The 21,236-nt window shown below is 39.2% G+C and overlaps 1 protein-coding gene across 3 annotated transcripts in view; it reads left to right on the forward strand.

Moving 5' to 3' along the window:
- PRDM13 (PR/SET domain 13) overlaps positions 1-21,236 on the forward strand; it is a 38,085-nt gene that overhangs the window by 9,276 nt on the left and 7,573 nt on the right. Inside the window, exon 4 of one of the 3 annotated variants that reach the window (XM_056818621.1) lies at positions 1,271-19,738. The exons of the other annotated variants lie outside the window; for them this stretch is intronic. Coding sequence (XP_056674599.1) covers positions 19,589-19,738 — 150 coding nt within the window. The 5' untranslated portion in view covers positions 1,271-19,588. The remainder of the gene's footprint in view (positions 1-1,270; positions 19,739-21,236) is intronic. 3 annotated transcript variants of the gene reach the window in all.

The raw sequence follows: 21,236 nt of genomic DNA on the forward strand, positions 1-21,236 counted from the left end.
TTCATTTTATTTTCATTATCATCAAAGAATGTAAGCTCTTTGAGAGCAGGGACTTTTTTTTTTTACTTTTGTCTGTCCATCACCTAATTTGGTACCTGCTACTTAATAAGTATTTAACAAATACTGGTTGGTTGATCATCTTTGTGATCATGAAAAAATTTTTAAAATAAAATCCTATATAGATCTTCTTGCTTTTAAAAAGTTTCAGAAAATTAAGAACTAAGTTTGGGGAGTGTTAAAGAATCAGGAACATTCTTGGGATGTCCACATGTTATTATTGAAGTTTCTAGCTTTTCTTCTTTAAAGACTCAAAATCTCAATAAATGTATATATATCATATGCACTACCCCAGTGAGACATTGTCTTGGCCTAGGTTTTGGGTGGTCTGTCTTCACGTCCCTAGTGCAGGGGCAGGATAACTCATTCATTTTCACTTTGGTCAGGAGAAAGAAGGTTCCAATAGTGTGTTGTGTTGAAGCAAGAAACCCCTGAAGATACAGGTCGTAACATTTAGGACATCCTTAAACCCAAGACTCTATAATTAACTCTATGTCTCATTCATCTTATTTAGGACAGAAAGGGTGATTGCTTCACTTTATTATTTTTTTAAACCCTTACCTTTTGTCTTAGAATCAATACTGTGTATTGGCTAGGCAAGGGCTAGGCAATGGGGGTTAAGTGACTTGCTCAGGGTATCTGAGGTCAAATTTGAACCCAAGACCTCCCATCTGTAGGCCTGGCTCTCAATCCACTGAACTACCCAGTTTCACTTTATATGACAATATAATTTGGCATAAAAATCACTGTCTCAGTGTTAGAAAGGGCCTTTTTGGCTAACTCTAGGTAATCAAGAATTTCCCTATACCAGGGGTTCTTTACTCTCCATGGATAAACTAACACCTTTACTTTCACTAACTTCTAACTGAAATTTAGATTTTTCCTTATTTGTAAACTTGGGTACCAAATGTTATTCTGAAAAAGGGTGAATAGGTGCCAAAGGGGTCTATGACACAAAAGGTTAAGAACCCTTGCTTTATAGTATCCTTGACAAATGGTCATTTACTGATTAGTGATATCTATTCCATTTGATATCACTATTTTCACCTCTGTGCACAAAATTCATCAAACTTGAGTACCTACCAGTGTATTTATTTCTAGGAAGTAGGATATTTGAAAGGGGATCCTAGTGGAATTAAACTTGATTTTTAAGATGGGGAAAATAGTTAAAGAACTTGACTCCTTCCCTCAACTTTCTCTCTCTCCTATCTAGCCCCTGGAGCTTGGAAAAAAGATTCCTCAGGTGACCAAAAGCTCTTCATATCTTTCTTTGGGAGTATGGAGGAAGCTAAGTAAATTCTTCCTTTATCTATCACCTACTTTAGCTTGACTGCAACTGACTATTGGCTGAGAGCTTTCTGCTGATGGAGGAAGAGGGCTATTTAATTGGAGTTTGTAGGAAGGAGGCTGCACAAGCTAAGGGGCAGGAGAGACATTTTTTTGAGTTAGGGAGATGAAGTAGCAACTGTTCCTCATCCACCTGGGCAGGACAGGTACAATGGGACTCATGATTCAGGCTTGGCTGGGAGAATGGCCTAGAATGTTCAACATTATCTTATTTATTGTGTAGCTCAAGAATGGTAGAATAGAATTGTTTTCTTAGGGAAAACCGAGAATGGAAATTATGGTAGGTGTATTTCTTTTTTCCTTGGAATATGCAGTGAGTGAAGCAGAGGACCAGTTTTTTTTTTCACCATATGGTATGATTGCTCTCTTTGGGAGTGAGGCCATGGAACTCTTTTTACTGAGGAATCCCCTTACTCCTGAGAGAACTATCTTTTCTAGAGTAATAGGGTCCCATCCCCCTAAGCTGGTATTAGGAGTGTGTTTTAAGAGGCTTTTGCTTCTCTTTTCTTTCCTTGAACTCTTTATCTCTTATTTCTGGGTCTGTTTTTCTAATCTCTCTTTCATTAGGAACAGTGGAAGGCACCAAAGAGAAAACTCCTGATTTTCCAAAAGGCCACTGGGAGGGACATGCCAGGAAACTTTTGCAGAGAACAGAAAAGAAGCAAAAGCCTTATGCTTTGTCTCTCCCTCTTTATTACTTGTTGGTCAGGTTTTTAACATTTATCATGTCTACTTTGATGAAGTTGAATAAAATCATGTACAATGGGCAATAATTTCTTGCCTGAAAAAGCTCATTTATCAGTAGAAAGCCAGATAAATGGCAACAATCTAAAATAGATAGGTGGTTGATTTTTAGAAGACGATTTTTTAAAGCCTTTTTTAAAGCCTTACCTTCCATTTTAGAATCAATGCTATGTACTGGTTCTAAGGCAGAAGGGCTAGACAGTGGGGATTAAGTAACTTGTCCAAGGTCACATGGCTAAGAAGTGTCTGAAGTCATATTTGAATCCAGGACCTCCATTCTCCAGACCTGACTCTCTATCCATCGAGCTGCCTCGTTTGTGACGTTATTTAGAAGAAAAAGTTTTATGGTTCAGAAAACACTTTACATCTATGGCTAATGTTTATATAGTGCCAGGTATTGTACTACTACTATGTTCCAGGTACTGTGCTAAATGCAAATTTTTCAGTTGGCACTGACCCCTAGTCCCCTCTAATGAATAGGGAGTTAGGGAAGAAAGTGTACATTTTCTTTTATTGAAGCTTCCCCCCCAACCTGGTCAGATACCCTTGTAGATGCCTCTAGGCCATCCTATGCAAAGATGATCATCTCCTGCTTCAGGATTCAGCCTCAATTTTTTTTTTCTTTAAAAAAATTGCTATACATTTGTTTTTACAATACTTTCATTTCCCAATAAGTCTTTCCCCTTTCTCATTTCAGTGAATGATCTTTTCTTTTTTTTTTTTTTTAAACAAAGAAGGGGGGGGGTAGTAAAGGCAGTACAATACCAGTGCTTTCTTTTAAAACCAACAACAGATGACTTGGTTCTAAAACTAACATTCCATTTGACTGATTTGAGTGACCTCAGTCTCAGAGCCAAGCCTATGCAATGGATACACACTTATTTGAGTATATTGAGTGATTCTTGTACTCAGCTAGATGAGAACTCACAAAGAAAGCTGAGGACATTGTCATTGTCATGCTTTCTCAATTGACAGGATTTCTTGCCAGTTTTTCTAGTTATCTCCCATCTACTAAACTAGAGGCCTTACTCTGGTTCTTCTCCTTCTGTCCCTTCTCTCCACTCTTCTTTTTCCTCCTCCTTTGTTATTGTCCATTTGAAGTTTTTCCTTTTCCATATGACTAGCCCAGCTTCTTTTCCTATCAAGCACATCTATCTTCAGTGATATTATTTCTCAGTATATCTTTCTTTAAATCTTTTTATGTCAAGCATAAGCTACACCCTCCAAACATGCTTCTTTTGCTCTTTGGAATGTTCTTTCTAGGAAATATACCCTCTCTTTTAAATTTTTCCCTAGTGTCATCAACTAGAATTTCAAAAATTGTATGGTTACTTAGGAACTTTTAATAAAAAACATGGTGATCCTTGATTTGAGTGTTCTTTCACTCTATTTGAGATTTTTGTTTTTCAGAATCAGAAATTTATTTACTTTTCTTTTCCTGATGTCCTTTTTCTTGCTTTCCATTTTAATAATGGAAATGGAACTAGAAATGGAAATAATGGAAAGGACATTTGAATATTATTCTTTTATTGGTTTCAGAGACAGGTGGCAAAGGAGGAGATGAGAGAATGCTTTTATTGTCTAATACTCTACTGGTCAGCTTTCATCTTAACATGGGAATGATTTTTCCCTATGTTTCTAGAAGAGGAATGTAACTTAATTTACCTACCTCTGGGGACTTTAATAATCATGATGTGGCCATTGAAAAAAGTTAAAAGGTCAATTGTCTTTTGGATTTACTTAGTCTAAGATTCTAAAGTAAAAAATTAGTATTCCTTATTTCTTCTAAAAAAGTTGAATTAAAAAACCAGGAAATCCAGGAAGCTGTGGCAAAGCAGATGTTACCTGCAGGGTCCTGTCACCTTATTACCATCTATATTGTACCATGCCAAGTGACCATAATAAGACTATTGCATGGTGGTATTAAAATGGAACCAGTTAATAAAATGTACACCTTAGGATATCTAAATTATTGGGTCTTGACTTAATAATCCCAATCACTGAAAATCAAAGAGAGATTAATAGAGGGAAATACAAATACATCATGTATATATTTTGTTCAGATACAACACTCATTTCCCAACAGCTGCCCCACAAATTTCTTTTATAAAATACATTTCTCTCTTCTAAACAGAGAGATTGTTAATAGAAAGGAGGAATCCTTTACCTTTGACATTTACGGTACTAACATTGATTATTGTTTTTGGTCAGAGTTTTGTCATTTTTCTGTGTCTCAAATTTGTTCTTGAAGTGGCAGCCTTCTGATATATGAAGAATATTCATATTTTCACTTGGGCTTCTCTTTTTCAGGCTGAATATACCCATTCCTGTCATGATGTCATTTCATGAGCCTTCATTACTATTCATCCTTCTCTGCATTCTTTTTATTTTTTTCTCTTTGTACTCTTTTCAACATGTCTCATAAAATGTAGCCCTCGGAAGTAGAATTAGGTTGTATAATGTGAACTGAATTATATAGGGTACACTGGAACCATTATGTTCTCTCAGATTTTTGTGTCTACTAATGTAGATTAAGGGAGCATTAACATTTTTTAAAAGCAAATATTGCACACAATTGATTTATATTAAACTGTGACCAATTAAAAACCTTCAGATTATTTTTTCCCACATAATCTTAATTTCCTCTTAATTCAGTACTTGTGTACTTAATTTCAGGACTTGTGCAATTGAATATATGAATTTAGATGCAGGATTGATTTTCCTGTTGCATTTTTTCTTGACTTAAAAGATGGTAGTGATTTTAGAAAATCATTCTGGTTTTAATGGAGAAAAAAAGAGGAGAGGAGAGGAGAGAAGAGAAAAGGGAAAGGGAAAAGAAAAGGAGAGAAGAGGAGACAAGATTGAAATAATAATTTGAAGTATTAAGGTTTCATTTGTAGATAATAGCTGGATAACAAGCCTGTCCAGTGGGGGAAATCCATAATAGTGAGAAACAGAAATTTGTTAGAAACCAAACATTCTTCCTGATCCACAGACATACAAAAAGGCCTGAATCACAGAACTTCATTATTTTGTGTGCAATTATTTTTTTCAATATTTTTGGAGTTCAAAAGATGAAATCAAGTTATTATAAAACAGGATTTGGCCTTCAGTTTGTTAACCTGATTTCCTAGGTCTATATGCTATATAAGATGCAGACTTTCACTCTCATTATAAGGGAATGTTGACAATGTTAGAAACAGTTTCTAAATGTTCAGTTTTAGAAAATTCTTTGTGTGGTAAATAGGGGCTGAAACTCTGGTGCCTTCTCAGCTTGTGAGATTATGCTGTCACAGAAAGATGAAAGATAGAATTATTTATTCTTATCGAGAAGTCATTTGGTCTCCAGTCTTGTCAAAATCTATATATTTCCAATTTTCAGTATGACAAATTAGCAAGTATATTCCATCTTCCTTCCCTCCCCTCCCCACCCCTATATCCTTCGTTCGTTCGTTCTTTCCTTCCTTCTGTGTTAAATGGAAGAAAATGTGAATGTTTCTGCACGATGTAATGAGTTTAGACTGTAAAAAAAGACACTCAATATTCCCCCTTGTATTCCTAGTACCTATATAGTGATTAGCACATAGTAGGTACATATTAAATATTGATTAATTGATCACCTATATATGTTTTATCTGTCAAGGCAGTACAAAGGTAGATAAGATATAAGGAGACCAACAAGTTATTTTCCCCCTGAATATAAAGTATCAAGCCTTAGTGTTGAAAGGGACCTAATAATACATTTGGGGATTTAAAACTCACTTGAAGTATGAACAAGGAAAAAGCTGGGAACTTTAGCCACTTTTTCACAATTACGTGACAAAATGGCTCACATGAGGTTGGTCACAAAATCACTAGGAAATAGGTTAGGGTGAGTGGTGGCAGATATTGGTTTTATTGGTCAGGTGAACTGAGACCAGGGGACTGATGACAAAACTACCCCCCAAATCATCATATTCCTTTTGCTTTCTCCTTTGGGCAGTTGATGCCTCATCTTCTTCCCTCCTCTCACAGCTACCCTTCTCCCTCCTCACATATGGTATGCAAAATGATGGACCTGTGAAATTTTCATGGCTTTTGGGCTTCAGGAAGGGAGAGATCTTTATTTCAAGGAGAGATCTCAGTCAGGCCTCTGATCTATCTCAAGCCTACAGCTTAAGATAGCAGGTTATTCATCTTTATAGTAGAAGAATTTATCGAACTCTTTAGTATTTTTCCGAGTCTTTGTGGGATCTTTAAAATGATCATATATGTAATTTCTTTCTTTTGATAAAAAGGTATGATGATCGTGATGGCATTGACTAGGGCCTTGCCATATATCAGGTGCCATATTGTTGTTGTTCAGTCATGTCTAATTCTTCCTGACCCCATTTTGAGTTTCCTTAGAAAATATACTGGAATAGTTTGCTATTTCCTTCTCCAGTTCATTTTGCAGCTGAGAAAACTGAGGCAAATAGGTAAAGTGACTTGCCCAGGGTCACACAGCTAATGAGTATCTGAGGTCAAACTTGAACTCAGGCAGATGAGTCTTCCTGAATTCAGGCCTGGCACTCTATCCACTGCACATCTAACTGCCCCTCTGGTGTTACATACTACCAATGATATATTATTCCTAACATTCAGAGTTACAACTAAGGCAAGGTAAATAGGGTTTTGCCCCCCCCAGATGATAAAATTTGGAGGTTAGTGATATTACTTACATTCCAGCAGCATAAAAAACACCTAAATTTAATACTTACTTAGCAAGAATAATTAGTTAAAAATAGGAAGTCACTACCTTTTCCTCCACAGCTTCCCAACCATCGGTGAATTTCTCCCCTACTGGCCCTAGACTGCTCTCCTCACTTCTCTGGCAGTTTTGCTCCCTAACCACAAATAACCTGATATTGAGTCTGTCTCCTCCTTTATCCCACCTTTTGTCCTAAGTCTCTCTCCCCTACCAAAAGAATTTGTTTTAAAAAATGGGATGAAGGACCTTTGATGTTATTTTTTTGAGGCCCATTTTGAATTCCTTGACCTGGAGCAAAAAGAAATTGCTAGTTTCAATGCCATCAACACCAGTTTCTTAAATAAGGTAGCTATTCAAATTGCAAGTGTCTAATGGTGAAGGGAAAAATATCTTCTTGGTGGGTATGGGGAAAAGAGACTCCACGTTGAAAGTATTGAGATCTTAGTATCTTCTTCTGGTATAAAATCTTTGATAAAATTCAATGAAAGAAATGAGCTTGAAGGAATGTGATGGATTTTAAAGTACTATCATCTCATTAGCAGTCTAGAATTCTAACATTTTCCATGTAGCCTCCTGGATATGTTGAAACAGAATTGCATGAGATTCTAAGTTGTTTCATTTTTAACATGGTCATTCCAGAGCATTGAAATAACCCCTTCCCCTTCTTCTTTATTTTAAATAGGAACAATTAACTGTAATGTGAGCTTAAAGAGGAAAAAATTAAATTGTACAAATATGTCTAATATGATATTAAAGGGATTTTTGTTTATTTGTTATTCCATTGTTATTTTGCCACATCTTCATAATCTGTCCTTGACCATGAGACTACTGATACTTCTACTATGAAATCAGTAGGACACAACTAGTAATCATAACTTTGAATGTGAATGGAATGAATTCACCCATAAAGCAGAAATGAATAACAGAATAGATCAAAATATAGTTTCAAGAAATTGAAAAAAAACCCACAATATTTTCATTTGCACATGAAAACCAGACAATGGATTAAAGACAAAATCCTAGTTAAGATAGATAGCATTATAAAAAAAGTTTAAGCAGGTTACCATATAATGAACTTCCTAGTTATTCTTTCCTAATGCTTGACATTAACTTATTTTTTATATTTAGATGACCCATACAAATCAAAACTCGTACAACCTAAATTTTCATGGGCTCTCAGGAGTACCATATTGTTAAATATCCATAGTGACTATCATGTTGACCTAAATTCTATCAAATTACCCTCTAGGTTTTTTCCCCTCTCATCAATTCATTAATCACATTAAATATTATTAAGTTATTAAAATATTAAATTATTTAAAAAAGATTTAATAAACACATAGCACTGTATTAGGCACAGAGAATATGATGAAATACATTCTGCACTTGTGGAGTTTATATTCTACTGGGGAAGATCACATGTTCATTAATAAATATATGCAAAATAAATACAAGATATTTGGAGGAAGGAAGAAGCAAGCATCCTTGTGGATCAGAAAGGTCTCAAGTAGAAAGTGACTTTTTTTTAACCCTTACCTTCTCTTAGAATCATTTCTATGTATGGTTCTAAGGCAGAAGAGCAGTAAGGCCTAGGCAATGGGGATTAAGTGACTTACCCAGGATCACATAGCTAAGAAGTATCTGAGTTCATATTTGAACCCAAGACCTCCCGTCTCTAGGCCTGGTTCTCAAGCCCCTCAAGTAGAAGGTGACTCTTAAGCTGAGCTTGGAAAGACACCAGGGATTCCAACAGGTCAAAGTAGAGAGACCAAGGAGTCAGTCTAGAGAGAGAAACGAGTTGGGGTTGCTTTATTCTTTGTGTGAACAAGAAGGTCAATTTGTCTAGACCACTGAGTTTATAAAGAACTAATTGTTAAATTTTTAGTATGAGCATTTAATCCTTGGAAATCCACAAGTGCTAAAAGCTAGTCTTACGAAGAGGGGCAGCTAGGTGGCTCATTCGATTGAGAATCAGACCTGGAGATGGGAAGCTCTGAGTTCAAATGTTACCTCAGATACTTCCTAGCTGTGTGATGCTGGGCAAGTCCCTTAACTCCCATTGCCTGGCTCTTTGCAGCTCTTCTGCCTTGTAATCAATGCACTGTATTGATTCTAAGATGGAAAGTAAGGTTTTTTTTTTTAAAGAAGGTAATGGAGAAAATATTAATAATGCAGATTAATCCTAAAAGTATTCGTTCTGTTTTCCCCTTGGAGATGTGATTGTTAAATATTTGCCTGGAAACTAATGTCCTTGGTCAGTTGGGGTGCATTCTGGTAGGGACATAATTACTCACGAGTCATTTCAAAAGTAAGCCTTTTTATATAAGATGGAATAAAACTCATTGGCTAGTAATTCATATTCGAATTGGTGTCAATGTATCAGAAATGCTGCTACCTATTAGATAGTGCTACCTGTTATATTAGTGACATAGCACTTGTCTCTTGTGATGTATGCCCTAAATTTTGTCTCCACTCTTAATCTTGAACCTATTTTATGAGGTTGAGCATTCTTGCATGATCTGGCCCTAGTTTTTCCTGGTCTTTGTTTTAAATCTTTTGTGAGCTTCTATCTACTGCAACTGTGACCTCCCAATTCCCTGCCCTCACTATCCTTGAGTTTGGAATTATCCTAGTTACATAGATCTCCCTTTAATTCTCCTTTAGGAGTTAGGGTCCTTCAGTTGCACAGATCTCCCCTGGCTTAATTTGAACTTCAATCTGTAATTGGCATAGTTAGTGATCTGCTCTGCTCTCCTGTTTCCTGAACCAAACCAACCAGTCAACATTCCTGAACCTACCCCTCAGCAGCCAAGAAATAGGGACAGATGTTTGTGACCCCGATACTTTCTGATACTCTCCCCTGCCCTTTATGTTTTTAGGCTCTGGTATCAAATTTTACCACTGCAATATCCCAAATGAATACAATTAAAGGAGGTTGTCTAATTATCCTTGGGGAGAAGCATTGTGCTGGAATGAGTCTTTTGGAGAAGAGAGGAGGGTTTATTTCCATTCATCTTTGCCTAATACCACCTGTTCCCCTGTTATAGTCAAAAGTTAGATTTTTTAAAACCATCATTAACTCAGATTACCATTTTATTAAGTAGTTAGTAGCATACTGTTACAACAAGCAAAACTTCAATAGTTCTGAACCTTCTAATAAGGGTTTGCTCCCTAAATGAGAATAATGACTCAATTCAGGCAAAAGTATTATTACTTTCAGTCTATGGATCTTCAAATTGTGCCAACAGAACTAGTTTGCTAGGTCTTGAACAGGAGTGTCTTATTTGATTCAACGGTTATAAACATGCAGCATGGTAACAATGTAAGCACTGCTTATGCTTTATGTAATTTCATAAATGAAAATCTTATATTTTCCCAGCTTGATCTGTTACGTCAGGCCATTTTACCTTCATTGCCTATTCAATACTTCCTGGCCTTTAACAATCACTTCAGCAGGTTGTGGGTTGGGAGTGAAGCCATAGGTCATCTTCCTCTTTTTCTCAGGCTGCACACAAGGAGCAGAGGTTGTGATGTCCACAGACAGATGCAACTTTGTTTTTTGTTTGTAGTGAAATGTATGGAACCTTTTTAGGGGCCTTTGATTACAGTAAGCCAAGAAGCAACAGACACAGTAGTAGGCTAATTATATAGGTTATATTTCCTAACGGGCACCTCCATGAACTGATACAGAGTGAAATAAGCAAAACCAGGAGAACATTGTACACAGTAACAGCAATATTGTATGGTGATCAACTATGATAGACTTAGCTACTCTTGGGAACACAAGAATCCAGTATAATTCTGAGGGACTTATGACAAAAAATGCTCTCCATCTCCAGAGAAATAACTGTTGGAGTCAGAATGTAGAACAAAGCCTGTGATTTTTTTCACATAATTTTACTTGAGTTCTTGTTTGGGGGCTTTGGTTTTATTTGACTAGTCTCTTACAAAAATGAACAATACTGAAATGTTTTGCATGATAATACATGTATAACCCAGATTGAATTGCTTCCTAGCTCCAGGAGGAGGGAGGAAAGGAAGGAAGGAAGGGAGACAATTTGGATCATATAACTTCAGAAAACTCATGTGGAAATTTGTTATTACATGTAACTAGTAAAAAAAATTTAATGTATTTCCTTCTGGGCCTTAGTGGAGTACTATTTCTAAACCTTGCTTCTTGATCTCTGCTTTAGACTTTCTGGTGTTTGATGAGGAGAAAAAGTGCTTATACTGTTCCCCATTTCTGGATCTTTTCTTTGAGTTTTTCAGTCTTTTAATTAGTCTTAGCTTTCCTTGTGGGGTGCTCCTTTGATATATATGATCACAGAATCATATTCCTATAGATTTAGATGGGAACTTAGAAGTCAGAAAGTGTAATTCCCCTCATTTTATAGTTGAAGAAGCCAAAGCTCAGAGAGATTAAATAGTTTGCCCAACTTCACAAAAACATAAGTGACATAGTTCTGTATATCTATCTTCCATAAAATGAAAAAACTTTCAGGACTATTTCAGGTATGTTGTCAAGCAAATCCCAGTTTTATAGATAAATATTTCATCCATATGTATTTATTTTACTTGTAGTTTAGAGAAGAAGGAAGAATCTCCCCAAACTGGGTTTTCATTTGTCATATACATAAACCACTGGAAAACTTTCTTATATTGTAGGGTAAAGTAGAGGGTTTATAAAAGCAAATGTTTAGAGGAGTACTAATTGGTTTTCTTGAAGGGGATGCTCACCTGGAGTTACAGGTAAGCTATCCAAATTCCATGACCAAAAGCTAATCTAACTTTTGGGGTCTTAATCATTTCAATATGTTCCAAACTGGAAGTTAACTACAATTATTGAGAGAAAGTCAGGTTCAAGAGGTTGAAGTGGACCAGGGTTAAAGTAGGGTCTTGTAAGAGGGAAAGAAACAGTAAGCTAAAGTTTAGTAAATGTTTGCTTAGGGGGGCAGCTCAGTGGTTCAGTGGATTGAGAGTCAGGCCCAGAGATCACAGGTCCTGGGTTCAAATCTAGCCTCAGACATTTCCTAGCTGTGTGTTCCTGGGCAAGTCACTTAACTCCCATTGCTTAGTCTTTACTGTATTTCTGCCTTGGAACCAAATACACAGTATTGTTCAAGTACATAGTATAACACATGGATGAAAGGTACTGTGTATTGGTTCCAAGGCAGAAGAGTGGTGAGGGCTAGGCAATGGGGGTTAAGTGACTTGCCCAGGGTCACACAGCTGGGAAGTGTCTGAGGTCAAATTTGAACCCAGGACCTCCCATCTCTAGGTCTGGCTCTCAGTCCACTGAATCACCCAGCTGCTCCCTGAGTTTTTTTTTTTTACATGCTTGATCAATTGAATGGGCAGAACTCAGATTTTATTTAGCCCACCCCTTAATTTAACTGATAAGAAATTTGAGGCCCAGAGAAGCAAAGTGATTTGGCTCATGGTCATCTGGCCTCAGACATTTACTAACTTTGTGACCCTGAGCAAATCACTGAACCCTGCTTATCTCAATTTCCTTAACTGTAAAAAGAAGCTGGAGAAGGAAATGACAAACCTTTCTAATATCTTTGCCAAGAAAACCCCAAATGGGGTCACGAAGAGTCAAACAGGACAAAACGTGATTCAATAATAACTTCTGACATTGGTTATCTAGTCTTTGCTTGAAGGTTTCTATTGAAATATTTCTTAAATATCTCTTTAAAAAAACAGCAACAAATGAACAAACCTTTACCTTTTATCTTAGAATTAATGTTAACTATTGGCAAAAGAAAAAAAGTACAGATTAGGTATTTGGAGTTAAGTGACTTGCCCAGGTTTACACAACTAGGAAGAGGCTGAGACCAGATTGGAACCAGGACATCCCAACTCCAGGTCTAGCTCTCTATCTATTTACTGAACCATCTAGCTGCCCCTAACCTCAAATCTCTGAGGCAGCCCCTTCTGCTTTTGGACAGCTTTAACTGTTAGGAAGATTTTATTTTCATCAAGTTTAAACTAAATATTAAGTGCCTACTATGTGCTAGGTACTGTGCTAAATTCTGGAGATACAAATAAAAACAGCCATGTCCCAGTCCTCAAGGAGCTCACAATCTAATTTGCAAACATGCAAACAACGATATAGGAATAAGATATACTTAGTATAAACTGGAGATCATCTCAGAGGAAAGGAATTAACATTAAGGGAGATTAGAAAGGGCTTCTTGCAGAAGATAGAATTTTTGCAGAGACTTGAAGAAAGCCAAGGAACCTAGAAGGCAGAGATAAGAAGGAGAGACTAGTTCATAGCACCTGGAAAAAGTCTAATTTATAGTGCCTGGATTATAGAAGAGCTCTAGAAGGTGAGTGGGTTTGATAAATCCCTCTCGACTTGGAGATACATAGTATAACAGGATAGCATAGTCTTCTTTTGTGGAAACATTAATTTGTCTTTGGTTCTACTTTAATAAACAATAAATGTAAGGATGTCTGTTCCACAGTGGATTGACCCAGATGAGGGTAGAACATGGCTTCCCTTGGTCTCTGATAAAGTCAGAGATATTTTAAGTGACAATTGTTCTTCTGTGAATGAATGAGTGAATGATGAATGAACACTTTTACATGAACTTTTACCTAAGCTCTGTGACCAGGTTCTGTCAAAGTGTGAAATTTTTGTTGGTTTAGGACTACTAAAAATTGTAACTCCAAAAGAGCTTGTTTTATAGAGATTTCCAAACACATGGAAGGAAGCTGCCTCTTTGACCTTTCTATAAGCATAAATGTATAGAATTGGAATAGATTAATAAAATTTGTCACTCCCAGGCTTATGCTCAGAACACAGAATGTTGTATTTTTCTCTTTCTTTTTCTTGGCTACCTGAATGGAAGGAGAATCCTGAAGTCATAGTCTCCCTAAGCAGTACCCTATTTAAAACTATGAGCATAAGTTCTATGAGAAGTAGTCAAAAAGTAAGGTGAAATAGGTTGCTGTACTACCTTCAGAGAAACTAAACAAGAGGACTTGCCAAAGCCTCATTTAGAATTTATTGTGAAAATCAGGCATTGTCTACCAAAGGCCAATAACATTTCCCCCATTTCCTTTTCTTTTTTTTTTTCTTCCTCCTCCTTTTTGGGAATTCTTTGTACAGAATTGTCCAGGTAGTTTCAGATACCTATATTATTCTTTATTTAAAAATACGTAGGAGCCTAGATAATTTCCTTCCATTATTCACATATCATCTCTTTTCCCTACTTCTTTTTGGCATAAATTAGATTGTTACTATATTTGAGTTTAAACAAGGCCCCTGGTTTAGCTTCACTGTCTTTTAGGGGTTTTTGTTTGTTTGTTTTTAAACTCTGTCAGCCAGCATTATTTTTTTAGTCTTATTATCCTATCACTTCTTATGTGTGGAGATTTATAGACTGTATTACTTACATGTATAAAGAAAGGGGTAGTGTATATGACTTCTGTATTATTCATTGCCTTAACGTATTTCATCTTTTCCACATTTATACCATACTTCTCCACCACTACCCTTTATGAATGGTGGGAAATTGTTTCTACACGTAAAAAAAGGAGCTGGAAAGAGGAAGAGATTAAGCTTTATCTCTGTTGAGTACTTGGACACTGAAAGAACCAAACTGTTAGAATATCTAATGTTGAGCAGAGCTGAGGATGAATTCTTTGAGTTCAGGGAGATTAAAAAAAATAGCAAAGGCCTAAAAATCAGGAAGTCTGGAAATCCAAGAATATCTTTCTTTCGTTCTTTTTTTTTTAAACCTTAGGGAGTTTGTGATGAAAGAGCTCAGACCTGTTCCCCCCGCCAGAGTTCAATTATTTCCTAGCATCTTTCTTTCTAATAATCCTTTCTCAAGAAGCTGTCATGACCACTTGCTGTCCTGAAGTCCCACAGAGAGACATTAGCCCGCTTATTTTCCATCCCTCTTTTCTTTCCTCAGTTTCTCTCTGAAATCTTTATAAATCTCTTTTCTGGGAGGAGTGTCTAAGCGGGTGGAAGTCTGAATACAATGAAACCTGAGAATTTCTGTCACTCTCTGCATATGGTCCTAAGTGCTTTAATCCCAATTAGGGGCGGCTGACACACGGTCCTATTCATCCCAATCAGCCCTTGAATACATTTGCCTAGAAATGAACTTCACAAATAGAGTCTTGGCTAAATGTGCCCAGCAGCAAGGAAAATCGAATTGAGTGAGGGGCTCATTCTGAGGCGATCCGGGGAGAAAAGGTATGAATTTATAAGGTACACCGAAACATTTCAATTCAGCGACAAGCTCACTGACTTTTATTTGCATCATGTCAACCGAAAGAACCAAGAAATACGTTGAGGGAATCCGGTTAAAAGGCAACTTTATAGAGACTCTGAATACTTTATAGAGCCGCTTCCAATGGATGCCCCTCTCCCCTTTTAAAATCTAGTCTGGGATGTGCCACAACCCTTCTCCCCCTCCCTCCCCTCCCCCCCCTTCTTGCCATCGATTCACGAAGGAGTCTTGCAATTAAGAATAAAATGTCCAAATTGAGATGGTGTCATCTGGTGGGATTCCCATAGAGGCGACGTGGCTATTCAGAAGCAGCCTTAATATCCCACCCGCATCTTGTCTGAGTCGCGCAGCTGGTTGGGGGAAGGACCCTTGGAGTCGGACTGGCTCGGGTTCCAGGACAATACGCACCCGGGTAGTTCAGAAGGGCCATATTCCAAGAAAAGTGATACTCTGGGAGGGAAAAGTGTTACTTTCTCCTTCTAAATTTAGTGAGTCCAGGCCAGTCTGTCCCAAATCTGTGCTGGAAAGGAAGCTTCAGAATAGCTCGCCTAGAAAAACCATTGCCCTTTCCGGATGCAAAGACTCTTCGTGCCCGCGGTCATAACCATCTGCCTTCTTTCTCTCCAGCTCGAGGTCTGGAAAGGGGCCTAAGAGCTCCGGGGAAATGATGGCTTCTCATCTTAAGAGGCTCAGAGACTAAGGGCTCTCCAGCGACCTTTTTGGTCGTTTGTGCAAGGCCTTGATGATGAGAAGAGACTTGTGTTTGGAGAGAGCTCTCAGGTGGGAGGGTAGGGAACAGGACGATTCTATCTCCAGAGAAAGAAAAACCTCCCCAAAGCTGCTCATGTTCTGGGAACCTCGTTTTGAAGGGTCCCCGAAACTTTGGGGTTCTTTATTTACCTCTGCAGAGGACCTTAAGGTCAGGCGTGTGAGTTGCCGGGTTTGCCCTAGTGCGAGGATCTCTCTTGGTAAACCGCCTAGAGGCCGGCCGGGTTTTGTTCCTGCGCTTCTCCCGCTTCTCCCGGGCACAATGCAGTTGGCCCTGTCTACAGGCATTCATGCTGATTTGAATGTAATGTTGAACCTTCTCGGGGCTGGAGCAGTTTGAGGGGCTGAATGGAGCTCCCTGGTGGGACATTGCTCCCTGCAACTGTGCCTCTTTGGATGACTGTTGTTCCTTAACATTCATGCCTCATTATGGGGCAACCTGTTAAATCAAAAAGAACACTGTGCCAGAGTGTTCCTCCGGGGCATGGGCAGTTCAGCGCTGGGCATAAATAAGGGCTGGCTTGTAAAATATCTTTCATCGAAGCTGGGCCGCAAAAGTGATTTCGCTTTAATGGTACTTCGGGAAGCCCAGCTTAAGTCTATAAAAAGCGATAGTGGAATGTTTTGATTGAGTCTAAACATTGTCTTTGAATAAGGCTGAAACCATGTAATTAATGTGTCTTTTTAATAAGGGACAATACGGTCGTTCAAGCTATTTAATTTCATTTAATTTTCCATCCCATTTGCTCCACAGACTGCTTTTACTTTTAACACCCAGCCTTTCATGCCGCATCTTGCTCCAGTGGGCACATTAGATTGGTTTCACCCTTGCTTTTTAGGGAAGGAAAAATAAAAGAAAATGTGTTCCTTTCCTCTTTTGTGGGCAATTTATTTCACTTGGGGAACTTCAACTTTGAGCCACAGGACAGAATAAAAATTGGCGAGCTGGTGTGAATGCTTCTAGAGCAAGGCCTTTCTTTTCTCGGGGGATGGGAACCAGCCACAATTGGCTATATTAATAAATAACTTTCCTCACAGTCGGCCTTTACATGGTCCTATTGATAAAATTGTTCGCGTGTCGTTCACGCTTTTTGACTCATTAAGGAGGGGATAGGGAGGCTCCCCAAACCAAGCAGTAGGGTCTCTCTCCCCCTTCCCTCAGCCGCTCTGGTAATTTAAACTGGGTGTCATCCTAGAGTCGCCAGGCCAGAGGTTATGGGGACATGTTCATGGCTTAAATTTATTGCCCTCTACTTCTTGGTTCTTCCCTCCCTCCCCGCCCCCACCCCTTTTTCTTTTACCATTCATGAATCTGATCAAAGGAGCTATCTTCCTCTCCCACAGCAGTCCAGTCGGGACTGACCACAACAGTGGAGTTTGGGGTAAAAATTATTTTTAATTTCATTGGCGATGACCAAGAAATGGAATCATTGTTTAAAGTCCTGCAGGTGTGAATTCTGTAAGGTTGCTGTGGTTAGAGCCAATGCAACTCGGCTGCGTCCGACAACCTGTAACTTTCACTCTGTTCCCTCTCCTTAGCCCTCCTGTCCTCCCTAGCTCTGCCTGGAGGACTTTTCCTGAGGAGAGCTATAGCTCTGGGGACAGGCTTTATCACCCCGAAGGGCGTCGGTCCCTATCTAGGAGATTGGCCAAAGAGTTTTAGGCAGCTCGCTCGGACTTTAATCGGAGCCCACGTGGAAGAGGCAGGTTATTTGTCAGCTCTCGCCCCGTGGCACTCGAGAAGAGTAGAGACACTTGCCCAGGTAACTCTACCTTGCCCAATTGGGTTCAAATGCCATATTCCTCAAACCCTGCAACCTTTAGAATACTGCTGACGTGTCAACATAACCTAATGACAATCAGCTTGGTGAATAGATTGGAAAAGGCAGGAAATCCCAGAAGTTTAACTTTAGCTACAGATTCATTTTAGTGTAGATAATACTCAATTCTAAAAAATAGGAAACCATTGATGAGTCTTAGTCTCCTCTTTCCCTTTTTGACAAAGAATGACTTCCGTCCCTAGTATTATACCACTCACAAAGAACCTATGTTCTAATCACCATCAACACTGGTAGAAAAAATGAAGTCCCAAACTCTCCTCCTAGAAATGCTGCTTTTCTCACTAAAGGTGAGGTGAATTCTGCTGAGGTATACCTGACCCAATGCAGAGTAATTAATCTAATGCTGATATTTCCAGAAGAAGCAATGGCCGAAGCAAAACGTAAGAGAAGAGGTGTGGGGAGCAGAGGAGTCCCTCTATTCTATTATTTGCTTAGCCCCCAAATTTTCAAAGGCAGCTGTGGAAATCGGTCTTCAGGGAATTAAATTTGTCAAATTGAAAGGAGGGCTCGGTTTAAGAGAGAAAATAAATACAAGACGTCTAGGAAATGCTCTTTGGACTCGATATAATTTTTGATCATATTTATTAACTACAGATCTTGGTTATCAAGACAGTTTTCCTTGTCCTCTTGATCAATATTTACCACGTTCCTTCCTGCATATGACAAATTGTATTTTAGTTAAAATCTGATTGTAGCAGGGGAGGAGTGATCTCTCAATGGACTTCTTTTAAAGTATTTCTATGAACACAGGAATTCAGGTGAATTGGCATCTGAAGAAAGGTGGTCTGGTCAAGAGCTATAACTGGGCTCACAAATTTTACTTTCTGGGACTCCACTGGGTCCTGGACCCCGAGTTACCTCCTATCCTGGGAGGTTTGTTTATCCAGTACTCTGTGTGACTCTCCAGCTGGCTTTCCCACTAAGCCAAATAAAGTCATACCCTCCGTGTTCAGAAGTGCAATGATGTATAGCTAACCTCTTGTCTTTTAAAAGGCCTCCAAATGCTTCATATTTCGGGGGAATTGGGAGCAGAAGGAAGAATAAAGCGGTTATAAATAGATTACTGGCCTGAAACCAATCCACTGAAATGGTAATATGGTCGTTATTTAAAAAGTGTAGGTATTTTCTGGTGTTTTCCCATCAAGTACCTGCCCAATTTCTGTATGGCACACGCCAGGAATCAATAGAAGTTAACAAGTCCTCAAAACATTCTCCATCTCTTTGTTTAATCTCCTTTACAATAAAGCCAGGGGAAGAGAATTAAAAATCTTTGAAGTATACTCAGCCTCAAAAGAATCAGCCAAGTAGACTTAAAGTAGTCACTTATTTTCCAAAACTGGTTTGTCGGGGAACAATAAAAGGAAGTAAAATTTATGGAGAAATTATACAGTGGATTTGTCACTTAAAATATCGTAACTGTCTCGGGGACAATACCCCATGCTGAGGATTAATGGTCCCGCCAGACCTTTGATTCACCAGCGCCTTTTCTTTGCCCTTGACAAATTGGATTTTTAGGAATGGGAAGGTCGCCTGGACCATTGTTTGCTAGCCATTCAGAGGACTTGATTATGCAGGGGGGTGAGGGAACGACTCCATGTGACCCTCTTGGATGGAACTCTGCAGCTGCTCTAAGAGCTCAACTCTCTCACCAAACTCTGCGCCCTAGAGCCTCAGCGTGCCAAAAGGGGAGCCCTCCTGGTCCAATTGAAAAGCCGGCGTGCATCCACAAGCCGCGTCACTCTGCGGGCGGAGATACGCCTGGGTTCATCCTTCTCCCTGGCTTGTCTCTGTCACTCCAACCCTGTTAAGTAGTTTGGGCTCCTGATTGCTTGTACCCAGAGGCAGCTATGCACACAAACAGGGCTGCCGCCATCAGCGTGAGCGCAGAAAGCTGCATCCCAGCCGGGCTGCGCTTAGGTCCTGTGCCCGGCATCTTCAAACTGGGCAAATACTTGTCAGACCGCAGGGAGCCAGGACCCAAGAAAAAGGTATTTTCCGTCCTCTGTCCTCTTCTTTTGATTCTGGCCCAACCACCTTCTCCTTTTCCAGTTGCACACAACTCTCCCATCCCCGGGCGCGGAAGAGGAAGGGAGTTTATTCTTTTCCTGTCTTCTCTGCCTTTTTGGAGAAATTCTCTTCCCAATCCAATCTAATTAAACGAAAGCTGGAATGGAGAGTTGGGATGGTGGGGGCTGAGATAAGACTGAACAGAAGCATAAAGTTAGGATTCTAGTTGGGTTCTTTAGAATCTGGGTGTTCTCCTAGCCCAGGTTCCAAACTTCTCTTTTCAGATTGTATTGGTGCTGAAGCTTGTGGGTTGCTCAGGCTGGCGGTTTGGGGTGGTGATGATGGCATCTCGCTAGGTGAATGTATCTCCCTGTTCCGTGATGGAGGGGAGGGAGAGGACGTCCCGAGGAGAATGTGGGCGCCGATCTCAGACAGGGGAAGCAAACAATACTCTTGTCACCTTTTACTCCTTTCTTGTAGGGTAATGAAGTATGAGAAAGTAAGTACGCTATAACTTTTGGAGCTGAGGGATGTATGTATTAATCTGTAGTTGTTGTGAAAGACAATTCCTGTTTCGAAGTTTAAAAATGGTTATTTTAGATTCTACCCCGTTTCCCCAGATAGTTAAATAACAATAAAAAAATTTAATATCGGGTAGAACGATAGAGAATGGGAGAGAGAGGGAGAGAGAGGGAGAGGGAGAGGGAGAAGGAGGGAGGGAGGGAGGGAGAGAGAGAGAGAGAGAGAGAGAGAGAGAGAGAGAGAGAGAGAGAGAGAGAAAGAGAGAGAGAGAGAGAGGCAGGCAGGGAGGGAGGGATAGAGGGAGAGCCAGTACCAATGAAAGGGTCAAAATGACACCGTCCATCAAAGTCTTGCCCTAGATGCTGCTTGAGTGAGCAGTGAACTGTCTTGGGTTGGGTCATTAGTTCCCATCACGGTTACAGCTCTAGATAAAGCATCACTTCTGGAACTTAGTCCAGAGACCAGGCTAACTGATGAATATCCTATCGGTGAAGCCGTGTAGATGACAAGCCCACCCAGGCACAAGGGTTTGGAGGGACAGGAAGATCGTTAGCTTCTGGGAGAACACTTCAAACTTTCCGCAGGCACACCTGACCTATAGAAGTCCAACATTAGAGAGTACCTTAAAGGACGGATAAACTGTTGTCCTAGAAGAGGAAGAGTCTAGGGCATTTAAGTCTTCAAAGGCCATTTAGTGGAATTAAAATAAAACTGTGAAGGAAGGGAAGCAATTTAAATGTGCTTCTCCTTCAGGAATGGCCATAATCGCATCCCCTAAATTTTATTTCTCCAGTTTCTCTCTCAGATATATATATATACTTCTTACTTCAGAGCCAAAGGCAGAGCTCAATTCACACCATGTTTTTCCTTTTAAAATGCCTTTTTAATTATCTCTAAACGTCCTAGCAGGCCTCACAAATTCAGTTCTCATCTGGAGCTATTGGTTTCTCTCTTCAGGATGCTTTG

This window comes from Monodelphis domestica, chromosome 2 (genome assembly GCF_027887165.1).
Source record: "Monodelphis domestica isolate mMonDom1 chromosome 2, mMonDom1.pri, whole genome shotgun sequence".
Classification (NCBI taxonomy): domain Eukaryota; kingdom Metazoa; phylum Chordata; class Mammalia; order Didelphimorphia; family Didelphidae; genus Monodelphis; species Monodelphis domestica.